Below are 13,872 nucleotides of genomic sequence, written 5' to 3' on the forward strand. Positions count from 1 at the left end.
CTGGAAATATACTAAACAGAATTTAATATATGACTAACTGTTGGTACCATAGGAAACAGCCAATAGTATCTGTTTGAGGGCAAATAGTGACACAAGGGAAACCACAATGAAAAATAGTATTGCCCAAGAATCATACATTATAATGAACATTCTGGAAATCACCTTGAATAAATAAACATTCAACTGAGTAAAAACTTTATGAAGACCAATAAGCAATATTTAGAATGGGAAAACATATAATGCATTGGTTTAAGTAAAGTTAAATGTGGTGTTAGACAGAATTGAAGAAAAAGTACAGCATGTGATAGCAGGACTGGTAGTAAGAATAAGAGTCCTCGACAGAATAAAATTTGCAGATGATATTTCAATAATTACCAATAAACGAACGGACCTACAGTCAGCACGACATTAAATTCAAAAAAACGAAGGCGACGGAGATTGGAATTAGAATGAATAAGAAATGTGATACTTATTAATACTGTGTGGAAGTAAAGATGCAATTATTAGGATAAACAGTATGAAATTTGAACTTTGAAAATAGGTAGGTGCTTACATGTGTTCAGATATAGGATATCCCATTGCTGAAAATGGAATAGGTAAATTAAAATATACAATTAAGAACGGACAGCATAAGTGACTACTGTATGTGCCATAAAGCTAGCCCAGATAGATGTACAATCTGTATAATGGATTGCATATTTAATCATAATTAACCCCACAATTTCAAGACAAACACTGTACCAGGGGCAAGAGTGTAATAAACGCTTAAAAGGATTCACAGGGTTTAACACTTCATTTGAATTTGGTGCTGAGACTATCTACTTCGGTGATACTCCACAGATGACTCTAGTAATCATATTCCGTCGTTTTCATTATATTAATGTGCTCAGCTCAGACATATTGTTTCTTTAAAAATAAAAAAATTAAATATTCCTTTCAGCAAAGGTTTTGTCGAATAAAGGTTCACATTGTTAAACCCGATCTAAGTTTTTGGAAGTTTTTTTTACTTCCAGCTTCTGAGCATGCGCAGTGGGTGTGAGTGGAAAATCGTTTGATAGGTTTGATACATTCCGTAATTCGTGGAGAAGCAAGATCCTGTACGAGCTTTCTGTCAGTGTTGTGGTTGTAATCTTACGAAGAATTCTCTGTGTTTATTTTCGAGTTTGTGGATTTAATTAGTGAATTGTGTGTATTGATTCTTCCCATGACAACGCTGCAGTCTTCCATACGGTATTAACAAGTGGCAAAGGCATCTAACAACATTTGACAGCAGGTCAGTCAACTAACATACTTGCTTTATCTATCTTTGAGGAAAGTAGCAAAATACTTGTCTAACTCCCTGGTTTTGAATTTCTTGTTGTGAGTGCTCAATGTAATCTCTTGTTACTTGCTGAAAACGGGAGATAACTGCATTGGGAATTTAAAATTATCATAATTATTTAAGTGGGTTACACGTCAGTTCTTACATCTTATCGGTATTGCCCGTTTAATGTAGGGTAACGTAGCTGAAATGGCTGTGTAGTTTTTCCGCCAGTGATTCGTAGGTGATGGGTTTGTTTTTTTGAGAAATGTTATACCTGATCGATGCTTGATTGAATAAAGGCAGAAATGTTCCTTGCATAATTAAAGGTCAATTTTATAAAACTATTTTGACGTGTTGCCCTATGAATGGCATCGCTAGCGAACTAGCTTCAGTTGCTAATTGTTATGTTATATTATGATGAGTTTCTTCCGCCTCAAATTATTTTGCATTATTTCACGAATACTAGTATAGAGTTTCATGCAAACCAAACTGATTCAGCTTTCAAAGTTGTTCGTTGCAGTCACGTTGTTCAGTATATATTCTATTCCTTAAACCTCGTGGCATGTGTGTACAAACCTTTCATCATGATTTTTATTGAATCCAAAGAAGTATTCACGATGTGTTCTGTCAATATCCCTGTGTTTTCAAATTGCAATGGTTCAATAGTGTAAGATTCACATAAATGTATTGACGAAATTCCATTTCTAGAATGTCAGTGACCAGATTATGTTAACGTACGCTGAGAAGCGTGCAATAAACTGAAGTTTTTACTGTAACTCAACTGCTCGGGCATTCCAGTATTATTAATGTGATTTTGATCATGCATTTTATTAAATTGCAACACGATTGTCAATTTTCATATATTGTTGCTGATCATTCCACGGCATTCAGGATTTTTCAAGACTGATTGTGTGAACCCTCTAAGCTGTAGTTTTAACAACATTTGTAACGCATGTAATATCTTGAGCTCACAATACGTTCGCCCACGAACGATTTGCCTTTGAAATAGTTGGTGGTCCAGTTTCTAACGTTATCCACTTCCAGGATTTCTCAGAGCGCATTCATATTTGTCGACTCATTAGTGGACTGTCATAATAATCGTATTCCTTTCCATACAATTTACTGCAGAAAAGAAATTTTACGTTTGGCACAAGGGTGTACTCATTATGTTGCCGCGTGTTTCCCTATCGCTCTCTGGGTCCCTTGTTCCCACATTACATTACCGTACATATTTTTCGGTATTTTCAATGAGGAAGGTTTTAATGGTGTAATGTGGTTGGTACGTGGGAACTTAGAGAAAATGAAGTTTTGTAGCTCATAGTGCTTGATTACACCTTTAGTAACGTCCTTCTCCGAAGAAAACCACTTAAAGGCCAATGAAAACAATGCGGTTTGGCGCGTTTTTAATTGCTTCGAACTATTTTTCATGCCTCAATATACTGCATTCATTTTAACAATTATGTAATTAGAGAATTTTATGCTAACATTTTGGCCGTTTTCTTGGATCTGTAACTATGGCCACTGGCTGAATGCACTCAGTAGTCGTTTAATTTTGGAAAACGAGTCTCTGAATTACATTCTTAATCACTCCACTCATTATGAAAGAAGACTTGTATATTGAGTTTTACACTTACCAGGCATAACATTGAAGAGTTCACATATTTTCTTTCCCGTAATTTAAGTGCCAATAAGTCATTCATGTTACAGGAAAATATTGAAACTTTCAGTGGAATTGTGTACGCATCGAATCATATTTTCCAAGTTTCTGCTGAGAAATGTTTTTGGAGTTGAACCAATGTTTTCCGAAGTACAGCTGAGCCATTCGTCCAGAAATGTTACCGTACTCTTCCCTTCTATTAGGCAAATCATGACCATATGACGTTTTTTGTTGAAAAGTTTTTGCAGACCTATCTTGAAGACGTTTAATCTTCCTTGCAAACCGTGAATATTACGAAGGAAAGGGGAGTGAACGAAAACAAAGCAGGTTAGGCCCGAATACAATGAAGAATGGGAATGATAGAAGGCCTTAAAGGAAACATATGGAATAATTAAGCAGGCGATAGTGCGATAATGTGCTATGCTAAATGCAATTACAACAGTCAACTACTTCAGTTTGTCGTTAATTCCTTTCGCATATCCTTACTCTAGCGTTCTCTTGGCACCTGGAACCGCTATCCAGATGTTCCACAATAGCCTTTTTAATAGTTTCTTGCTGTCGTAATCCTTACATTAAGTGAAAAACGTCGCGGTTTTAGATGTGCATCTATATTGAATGAGCTAAGAGTTTGAGCAGCACATTCTGCCAGCATTAGTGTCAATAGATAAGAATTACCGTTTTTTATCTATCAAACATTGGATCGAAAATATAATAATGATGCAATTCCGGATCCCGTGACGTAGACATTTGGAGGCATGGTAGTGGGGATGTGGCTGCGGCAGGTAACCTTGTAACAAATCGGCTTCATATGTGTTTTGTTGGTACATGTATTTCCCGGAATAATTCTATGGGAATGTACCTGTCTTACTAATACTCGTGGTCCCTTGCACTACTTCTAATGCGGTTAAAACTGATAGTTGCTGACTTATAACAATTAGTTACTTTGCTACATTGTTGCTGACATGAGCGTTGGACGTCTCGACAACCTGTTCAGGCTCACTTGTCAGCCATATCATAAAGATGCCGTGGACTTCTCCACATTTTGGTAATATATGGAGCAGTAGTAGCATTTACCCCATTGAGTTCATCCAAAACATCTTTCCCTCCGATCCACTTCTCTCCCTTTCATAATTTCGGTCGAGGTCGGGTTCCTTTCGATTCGCCCGCACAGTTGATGGAGCTGCTCCTAATCTTTTGTGTGAATTACGAGATTATATTTCTCTGTTAGTTATTTGGTCGTTTCTGAACAATATCTTTTCAAGCAAGGCCTGCGAAACTTTTGACACTCGATTTCGTCCATGTTTTACGTACATGTACACATCCTCGCAACCGAATTTGTTATTGACCATAGCAAAAAGGACTCTAAAAATAGATCCATTTCTTTCGGAAATGCAACAAATTAAAATGTTCATTTACAGTTTTTGTAGCCGTAAAATATTACGATGTCCTAGTTTAAAGCTCCCTCGAAATTCGAAAAACGAATTCATTAACTCCAGCCTGAAGAAGTGTTGTTTGTTTTAAGAAATAATGTTAAGTGGTATCGTAAGCCTAATGTCCCTCTGCCATTCATTACGTACTCTAGCGCAACTCTGCACTGGTTTGGCAGTATTTTTCAAATGGACTGTGGCAACACTTGAGGGCAGACTTACACAACCAGATTTAATTTTCCTTGCCAAATCTGTCAAGGCGGCTCGTGACCTCCGATTTCGAAATTTGAGCAATACTCATTGTTCCTTTATCGATTGGACAATTTTTTATAACAGTCTGCTATGATTCCAAACGTTATATCGGGTACGATTTTTACTGTGTTCTCGATGAATACAGCAACTTAATATGTTACTGCGTATGGAATTACACAATTTTGACATTTTTAACTGTAGTTCATGGAAATCGCTTAATTGAACGATGAAACATTCAAGTAAACATGTAAACACAGTTATCAACCCGAAGGTCGGTTTGATTGGTTATGGTAATGTTCACCCAGTGCTAAACCCGACGGCGTTTGGAACTCACACATCAGGTTAGGGGGGTTAAGTTCAGTCAGCTTTCCTTTCCTTTGCCGCCTATGGTTTCCCAGAAATATCTGGTACGCGAAAAATCACACAGCTTGGATGGAACTTGGGGTGCCCATAGGCGTGCTCGAACCCGCCGGTCTAGTCCAACGCTCTACCCCAGAGCTAGAGCCAGCCGTTTTGGAAGATTGGAATAATCAATTTCTACCAGATCTTTCTTGGATTGCAAATACAATCCTGCTCACCGGTTGTTATGGTGATATACATTCTTTATTGTTGTTTCTTTCCCATGTTTTCTGATACATAATCAGATGTGTTATACCCATGTTTATATGCAGTAAGTCTAATCATTTGCCCCTTTTTACTTACACGTATGTCGTGAAAAAAAGCACCCTGACAAATCTTTTAATTTTTAAGTAAATCTGACGGTCACTGGGTACATTCTTAATCCAAAAACCTAATAAAAATAGAACATCTATTCGTTTTTATTTGTAGGGAGTTCTTCACATCATGGATTTCAGTATTGCAATTGACAATAAAAAACAAGAAAAAATACTAGCCGCGTTCGTAAACATTTTGGAATCGTAGCACGTTTTTATGATTGTCATAATTTGATTACAAAGTTTTGTCCGGTGGAACGGTATGGTCTTTCCTCGGGATATATTATTTGCTCCTTAGTAGCCCTCGATATGTGTCTAATTATTCAATGGCTATAAGCTTTTATCATCGAAGAAGTTTGATTCAAAATGTAACAAATGTTGTATGCCATTCTTCGGACTGAAGAGGGTCTCATGGGCACGAGTAGTCCCAGGGACACACTACAAAGGACCAACTACCTTACGGATGGCGTGGGTACCTAGCGGGTAGAGCGTTAGACTACTGGCCGAATGGCCCTAGGTTAAAAATCCTGAATGAATTCTTTGACTCACTGATAACCATCTAAGCGGTGCAGTTTTCTGGGTATTATAAATGCTGGGCAAATCGAATGGTGTCACGGGAAAAGGGATATCCCACACCCTACCTTGATTGTTTGAATTTCAATAGTCTGAAGGACTTTCTCGGGTTAGGGGTGAGCTCTACCCACAGCGAAATCAGTCCTAGTGTTGATTACTGTGGATGATTGCACTGGCTAATCATTCGAAAAACTTAAGGGCTCCTGTTCCTCAAAAGCTATTTACAAGTCGTTGTAATTTACAGACGCAGACGTGTGACGGAGTCTGTTGACGATAATAAATGGCGGAACGCTTGACTTGACTTGAATACTTGACTGGATTACGCAATATGAGAATTTGAATAATTCATACTTTTTACATTCAAGACTATTTTCAGAGGGCTTTTAGCTTGGAGAAAGCTGTTTGTTGTTTTTTTTATTAATTGGTTTTATTTTATTATTGAAACAAAGAATTGGTATGCGCGATATGTTTAACTTAATTACTTCACGCTGATGTAAATTCTTTTCCAACTCTGCATCACTTGCAGATGAATAATAAATATTCCTTAGATACTTTTTGAAAATCTAAGTTCTATCTTTTCCGAAAGAATATTTATTTGAGCATTGAGAATGAAAATTTCACCTTATGCTCTGTGGACCTCGCCGTGGAATCCGTTAGGTGTGGAATTTCAATTAATCAGACCACAACCATTAAAAATGCACGCTGGCGATATGAAGAAATGCTAATTTATGGTTAGGCGTATCCTCTGAATTACTATTACTCACTTTAAAGGCGAGCGTTGCAGCTTCCCCAGCAAAGCATTTGAAAGTCTTCCGCTACTTCTGTTATTACGTATTTAAGTCACGTTTGTAACAGCGGGTGTCAACGTCTGGGGGAGCGCAGCTGTGCAATTTTCTGTTCAGTAACGAATAATCCTGCCATTCTTTCTGACATTTTAATCCCCGTGATGCTGTGGTTAAAAAATTTTATGGCGATTACTATATTATGTTGCATTCCTTTATAACAAATTCACACACATTGGTATAGTTATGGAAATGATTAAAAAGGCATTTTGTAACGAGTGAATTGCATTTTTACTGAAATAGGGACTTTATAAGGTAATTTAAAATTTAAGTACAATTGATAAGTTTACAGTAAACTACAAGTTTCCTTATTTCCATCCCGGGATGAATAATAATTTATTAAAAACGCCTAATGTGTCGACAGCTTTACATTTACCAATATATATATTATATATATAGATGATATTTTCGCCAAACATGGAATTACCTCTGATTATATTTTGCTTTCTCAATCAACAGCGCATACCGAGCAATGTAATAATATGGTGGTTGTATATTTTCCTAAGACATTTAATGAAATGCATTTGAAAGGGCATTTCCGTTCGTTGTTTTGTTTATCGAAATCACATCAAAATTCATTTTTTGATGTTGAAACAATTTCTTTTTTTGTATTTTGAAACAAAATACCACGACCAGCTCTGATTCCATAAACAAATTACGCCCTTTTAAAAGGTTACAGTATAAATCGTGAAAATTATGGCAGCTAATTTTTTTACAAACTGTAAATATCTCACTATTACACCAAGTTAAGCCCGAGTGAATCATATCCTGTGTACTTAAAAATTAACAGATATTTCATGTCGCCATCTCGTGGTATTTATTTAAAAAAATCAATATGATTTATGACAGAACGCTGTTATTTAAATTATGTATCTTAAATTCTTTATAATTGATAATGCCGCCCGGTTACTCTGTAGACACCACAGCGTTCTTAGCCCACGAAATCTCATTAGACATCAAACTACGTCATTCTCTTGTGGTTGAACCCTCGGTGTTTACAACTAATCTTATCGGCCTTTGATTAGTAAGCCGCCTGGAATGTGGGGAATTTTGCGGAGTTAAATCGAGGAAAATTCTCGAAGCTTTGTCTTCAATGTATTTAGTGATACATTTATTGTTTTGAGTCGTGAAATATGTCGCCGAGTTCCAATGCGTGACCTCTTGCATGTATGTATTTGTTTCACGTCTCAAGGGAACAGATGGGCATGCTGCTAATTGGAGCAAGTACACTACAGATGTACGGAACTTGTTTGCTGAAGCACCAGCTTGGCCTACTCTCTGAGGCTCTAAATGATTCCAATAAGCATGTTGCCGATCCCTTGAAGCTGCTGACCTGCGCAATTTCAGGTGTTGCACTCACGGTCTACTTCCCATACCTTGTGCATGGACCTTAATTTTCGAACTTGACGTGTTTTACTCGCAAACTCGTTCGTGCATTCAATTGGGTATTTAATGAGAATTGGAGTGAGATGATAATGAGTCCAATGTCGTGCCATCAAATCATTGAAAATGTTGTGCTCACCAAGCTGCTATATTTGTTTCCTGTTATGGCTTTAAATGTTTTTTTACTATGCTCTACATCATACTACGTCATGAGACAATATTGATTTAATTTTATTAGTAATAAAAAAACATTTCGGAAGGAAATATTACAGCATAATTGGGTGTAGAATTTTACGGTAGGCCTATGTATTGACTTTTGCAGTATCGGACGGAAATGGTACCAATATAGACTGTTTTTCATCGTTCGATTCAAGAATGGAAGCCAAGGTCTCGTATTTTCCAAGATTCGACGCCCCGGGGGGATCGTCCGCATTTCGGGCCTACTTCTAGAAATGAGCTCATGCTCTGTGCTGCTTTTTCCTTTGACAAAAAAGCTAAGGAAGGTGACACTATCGTTTTATAGTTGCCTGCGTACGGAGCCACGTGTTGTCTTATTGCGCTGCATGCAACAATAGAGTTAAACAATGGCGTATAGTAATGCTCAATCATAGTGGTAGATAAAAATCAGTATTTCCGGATACGCTTCTTATGCTGATTTCCTATCACACCAAGGGATGAACCACGCTAATTACGTTCTGGGAGCCCATAGTTATTTCTTTTGTGATAGTACCAGTCGCTCGAAATGCTGGCCCATTTGCATGATAAAATGAATGGTAATTTATTTTATGTAACGCCACGATATATGCATTTGTTTAAGTGCCGCGTATGCATTATTTTTAATAGATATCTTTCTCATTATCAGTATTTTACCAACCCCAACGTAATTGCTAGTTCAGAATATTTTGTGGGCTCCAAATGTGGGTCAACAGAGCAGTCAACCTTTGGAATTGTCAGCTTGAAATAACATATAAATTGGAAGTCTTATCGCTGACAGCGCTTGATATTTTTGCCATGTTCCTGTACGGCGGGCTTCGCGTCCTTTATAAATATTTCTAGTTAGGACACGAAAACTAAACTGAAGGTTTACTATTCGCCTATGGCCCTACGTCGCTCTTGATTTATATTCACCTCTAGGGTCAAGTGGCAATGTGTGTTTTTTAATTGGCAGAATTTTTAATTGAAAGGTACTTATTGTTTTTTTCATGCGTTTGAGAAACAATGTAATAATGTCGACTCCAATCAATTGGACATTGAACAGTCTGTTGTGCAGGTGTGAGAGCGAAAAAATATCATGTTCGCGGCGTGCATACGTATTTAAGGGAGGCATTCGGTGCCATTCTAGTCCGTGCCTATTTTTGTATGCTTTCGCACTGACCGAATTTTTCGCCCTGAAAATACCTTAACTTGTGAGTGCTTTTCTTCTGTTTGAACTCCTGCTTGTCCTCCGTCTAAATCTGAGAAAACCTTCTCTCCCCTGTAGCTTTAGCGGTACCTGTAATAACCGCGGTAACTCGGTAAGATGGAGAGGTAAACGTCATCAAATATTTACAATTTTCGGAACTCTTTCTGTGTCCTGGTAGATGAATGTTTGAGATGTTTCGTTTGACTGGGGTAGAAAAATAAAACTTCTTTCTAGTGGTTCGTTGGACCTCAGCCGTGAAACTTATTCGATTAATCGACATCATCAACAGAATGGACGTCTTTACGAGGAACAATTTGCACCAGGCTCTATGTTTCACCCCGCCTTTCACATGGCCTCCCATTTTCTTAATGTTCTTCTTTCTTCCCGATGAAATCCACTCCCTGGGTGTGAATTACTGTCTTTTCGTCGTTGTTAATAACACTGTCAAGAGTCTTTCGCGGAATAGTAGAACGTTTCGTGTAACCATTAGCATAATATCTTTAAGACTCAGTAAGTAATCAATGTCTCCATAAAAACAAATATTACTGTGTATTGCAATGGAGTCCTGACGAATGAAGTTAACTATTACCGATCCATATATTTATACTCCATACCGATCCATGCATGTCGTTACTCATAATTCATAACTGAGATAATTTGTCAGTTTTCGAAATGATGCGATATTTCGAGCGCACCACCACTCTCAGGATTTTAGGCGCTCAACACATTTCTTTTGAGCTATCTTAGGTGTGAGAGCTTAAAAAGAATTTTCTTATTTTGGGGAATTTTTATTAGCTTGAAATCGATTTTATTAACTCATCAAGTATGGTGTATTCGAAAAAGCTATTGAAATCATTTTCTCAAGTATTGAGTCATCTATTATCGGAAACTTCCGTCTTTGATATCTTTCGATATTAATAGATATGGCGTGACGTAATCACACCTGTATTTACTGAAATCTCTTTTAAGTTTTCTAGTAATTTTGCTGAAAACGCGTTTCATCCATTCGCCATTTTATAATTTGATATGAATTCAATATCACCGAGCGGAGTCATGCATTCTTAAACTTGCTGAAAGGTTTGTATGATTTGAATAAAATCGAAGCAGATCTATATTGGTTTTATTATTTTAATTCAGACGAAGCTATTGCATGGTAAATATTTTGTTTCCTTGCCTAAAAATGATGGCTATTTTGAATGTTTTACAGAAATTGCTGGCCAGTCGCTCGGATGCGGCTCGAAATTGTTGATTGGTTTTGACCAATGTTTAAAGAATAAAAACGTAGAAAATGTAATGAACCTTATAGCCTCTCACGAAGAAATATTTAAAAAACTCTGTCGTGAAAACAAGCCAGCTTTGATTATTCCTGGCCAAATCATCACATACTCAATTAAAGTGAAATAATTGCGTCCGTATTTGATTTATTAGTTGACTTGTCGTAGTAAATATTTCAAAATGCACTCAACATCCAGCGTTGCGGCCTTTAGTTTGGAAAGCATGTAGATTTGTGTATCGTACCTGGTATATTCTGTATGATCACTGTTGTTCTCTCGAAATTGATTGCTACTCGTTTACTTGATGTTAATCCACGACCGAAGTTTCCCGCATGTGGCTACGAGGCTTTCTCGAGACATTCTGCGACAGTCATTCTTCCGAGTGAGGGATGATCGATTATTCCCAAGCTGAACGAATTCTTCTTCTAGTCAGGCCCGTTTCCAAGTCAAAAACATTCATCGTTGTGCTGATAAACGAAGGGGAGGGCATTCGTGTTTCACGCTAATTATTGACTTTTCTGGGTTAACGATTTACTCCACTGAACTGAGTACATCCATGATTAGAATCTGAGGTAATTATTTTTTATTGAGTGGAGGTATGCCGCTGGCCTTAATACGTTATATTATGTAGAGTTAACCGGTAGCTATGGAAACCCTGACTTATTTTCAGTTGTCTGGAAGAGGATCGTTTTAGAGGTACCGATCGAAGTGAATGGCGTAACGGTGAAATTACTGATTACGTGCAGCACGTGCGGATTACGTGCTCTCTCGGCTAGGACCCTGGTTTAGTTCTCGTATTTTTCAGTGCAAGTTTGATTGCCTATTGGGCGATATCTGTTAATTAGTACCTTCAGTAATGTTTTTGTTCGTTTGCAGTTATAATGTATGGGACGCATGCTGGTTTATGTTGGGAAAAGGCTAATGACTGAAGTGTTTTGTTTTCCAACGTCACCCCTTGAAAATACTACCTACTCCCAAATAACCCTCCTATCGGAAAGACTGCGTTAAGTTTTCCTCCTCTGTATCTGGTAAGGCTGCTGCGAGATCTAAGAATATTATGGACACTCAGGGACTTCATTTTTTTCTGAACTTTCCCAGTAAGTTTTTGGGGACTTCTGATTCCGCCGGTTCTCTTATTGTCACGCATTTTTATTAAGATAAGGACTCTCCTGGAAAGATAAAAATATCGTGGGTTTCTTATGTAAGAAAACCTGGCGAAGAAATTATGCAGTTAGAAACCTGGCCCTGAAAGATCTTTTGTGTAGATGGAACCGTGTCACCTGTCGAAATGTGTCACAGTTGGGGATATGCATAAACTATTCTGCTCCTCATGTATTTATTACGAACTGTTGTAAGTTTTTGAACACAACATTACACGAAGTATATTGTTCCGTATACGTTGTCTTGACGAACAAGACTTTAATTCACCAATCAACCGGCACCACGGGGCCGTTCCATTTTAGTACTGAAGTCATTACATAACTTTTCAACAATACGTTGCCAGGGAATGGCCTTAGATGCGGATGTTCATTTAGTTAATAATAATATTTTCAGTGTTAAATTGTAATGAGTCCGTGAACTTTGGCGCTGGAATATGTATCATATCATGGTCAAATTAAATGGCATATTTGTATCTGTCACAAAGACTTGATTGCATTATTTTATTTACCTATGATTGGTTAATTAGATATGGTTAAAGTTAGGTTAGTTGGTAGAATTAACACTTTTTAAAATTTAGTATACCCGTAATTATATTTCCTCCAAATATTTTGATAATATATTCTATTCCTTGTTTTTTTACTCTTGACATTGTGAAGTACTCTTTTTGCTATCGAATTAATAGGAAAAAGTTCGATGATTTAAGTTAATGCAGTTGTGAACTATAAATACTTAAATCGACGTAAACAATGGGATATATACTCAAAAAGATGTTAACAGTATAACGTAATTTACTATGAATGCTGTTGTGAATGAATTTAGCCAATGGGCTTTAGGCCTATGCTGTGTGTACTCATAGAGGTACTAGTGTTCTTGGTCTGTCAGTGTAGACGTTATGGTATGATTTGAAAGTAAAGTTATGGCGTAAAATTCACCTTTGAGTGGATGAAAGTATCTTTAGGGGTTTTTAATTGATCCTATGTCGTTACCAATAGGTGTCATAATGTTAGTGTGTCATCTATTTTTATAATGAAAATTGATTCCTGTTTCCTGTATTATTCCTGTTCCATGTATTATTATTGTATTATTTTAAGTATTTCGTCCAATTAAGCATTATTTCCGGCGTGACCGAATGAAATGTATATGCTACGTTAGCGTATGTGACAATTCAAGAAAGATTTAAGTAATTGAGGGGAAGTTTAAAAAAATCAAGAATAGAATCTGCAATATTCAGTTTGTCGGAAATGTATAGGTCTGATATTTTCATCAGGACACAAGTCGCATTTGAAATGCATTGCTTGTCATAATGTGCAATTGGCTATTTTCTGAATACGTCTATTTATCCTTCGTTTTATCTCTCTTTCTCCTTCACAGGGAGGGAGGGCCGCATTCCGTTAGATCTGGAGTGGCCAGGAGCCATCGGGTCGCCATGGCGGCCACAGTGAACTTTTCCACAACGATCGGCCCCGCCTCCCCCTCCTCCTCCACTCCCTCCGCCACTCTCACGTCGACACCCTCGCTCGCCGCCGTCTCATCCACAACAATGGCCGACACCCTGAGCAGCGTCGCGCTCACGGAAGAGGTGCCGCAGATATTCCTGCAGACGAAGGCTGCGCAAGGGATCGCGGGGGCCTTCGTCGTGGCCGCCCTGCTCCTCACGTGTCACCAGGTGAGTCTCCCGCCTCCGGGCGGCCCCTCTGCCCCTGCCCGACCGACCAATAATTCCCCCCTCCCCACCGCACAACTGGTAGGAGGCGCGCCCAGGGAAGTTTCTCGCCATATGTGATCGTCCTGCAAACGCGCGTGCCGCACGATCTCGGTGAACGGTCAATGTGACGGTTCGGGATGGCGATGGTATCCGGAACCTGCGTGGTTTAACGACAGTCGA

The 13,872-nt window shown here is 38.1% G+C and overlaps 1 protein-coding gene across 4 annotated transcripts in view; it reads left to right on the forward strand.

The window, feature by feature from the left end:
* The first annotated feature begins 1,047 nt into the window (after nucleotides 1–1,047).
* Tmep (Transmembrane endosomal protein) overlaps nucleotides 1,048–13,872 on the forward strand; it is a 151,507-nt gene continuing 138,682 nt past the window's right edge. For all 4 annotated transcript variants that reach the window (XM_071591272.1, XM_071591275.1, XM_071591273.1 and 1 more), the window contains exons 1-2: nucleotides 1,048–1,273; nucleotides 13,359–13,653. In XM_071591272.1, coding sequence (XP_071447373.1) covers nucleotides 13,414–13,653 — 240 coding nt within the window. In that variant the 5' untranslated portion in view covers nucleotides 1,048–1,273; nucleotides 13,359–13,413. The remainder of the gene's footprint in view (nucleotides 1,274–13,358; nucleotides 13,654–13,872) is intronic.

The sequence above is a fragment of the Hetaerina americana genome, unplaced genomic scaffold (assembly GCF_022747635.1).
Source record: "Hetaerina americana unplaced genomic scaffold, ioHetAmer1.1.p SCAF_1, whole genome shotgun sequence".
NCBI lineage: Eukaryota > Metazoa > Arthropoda > Insecta > Odonata > Calopterygidae > Hetaerina > Hetaerina americana.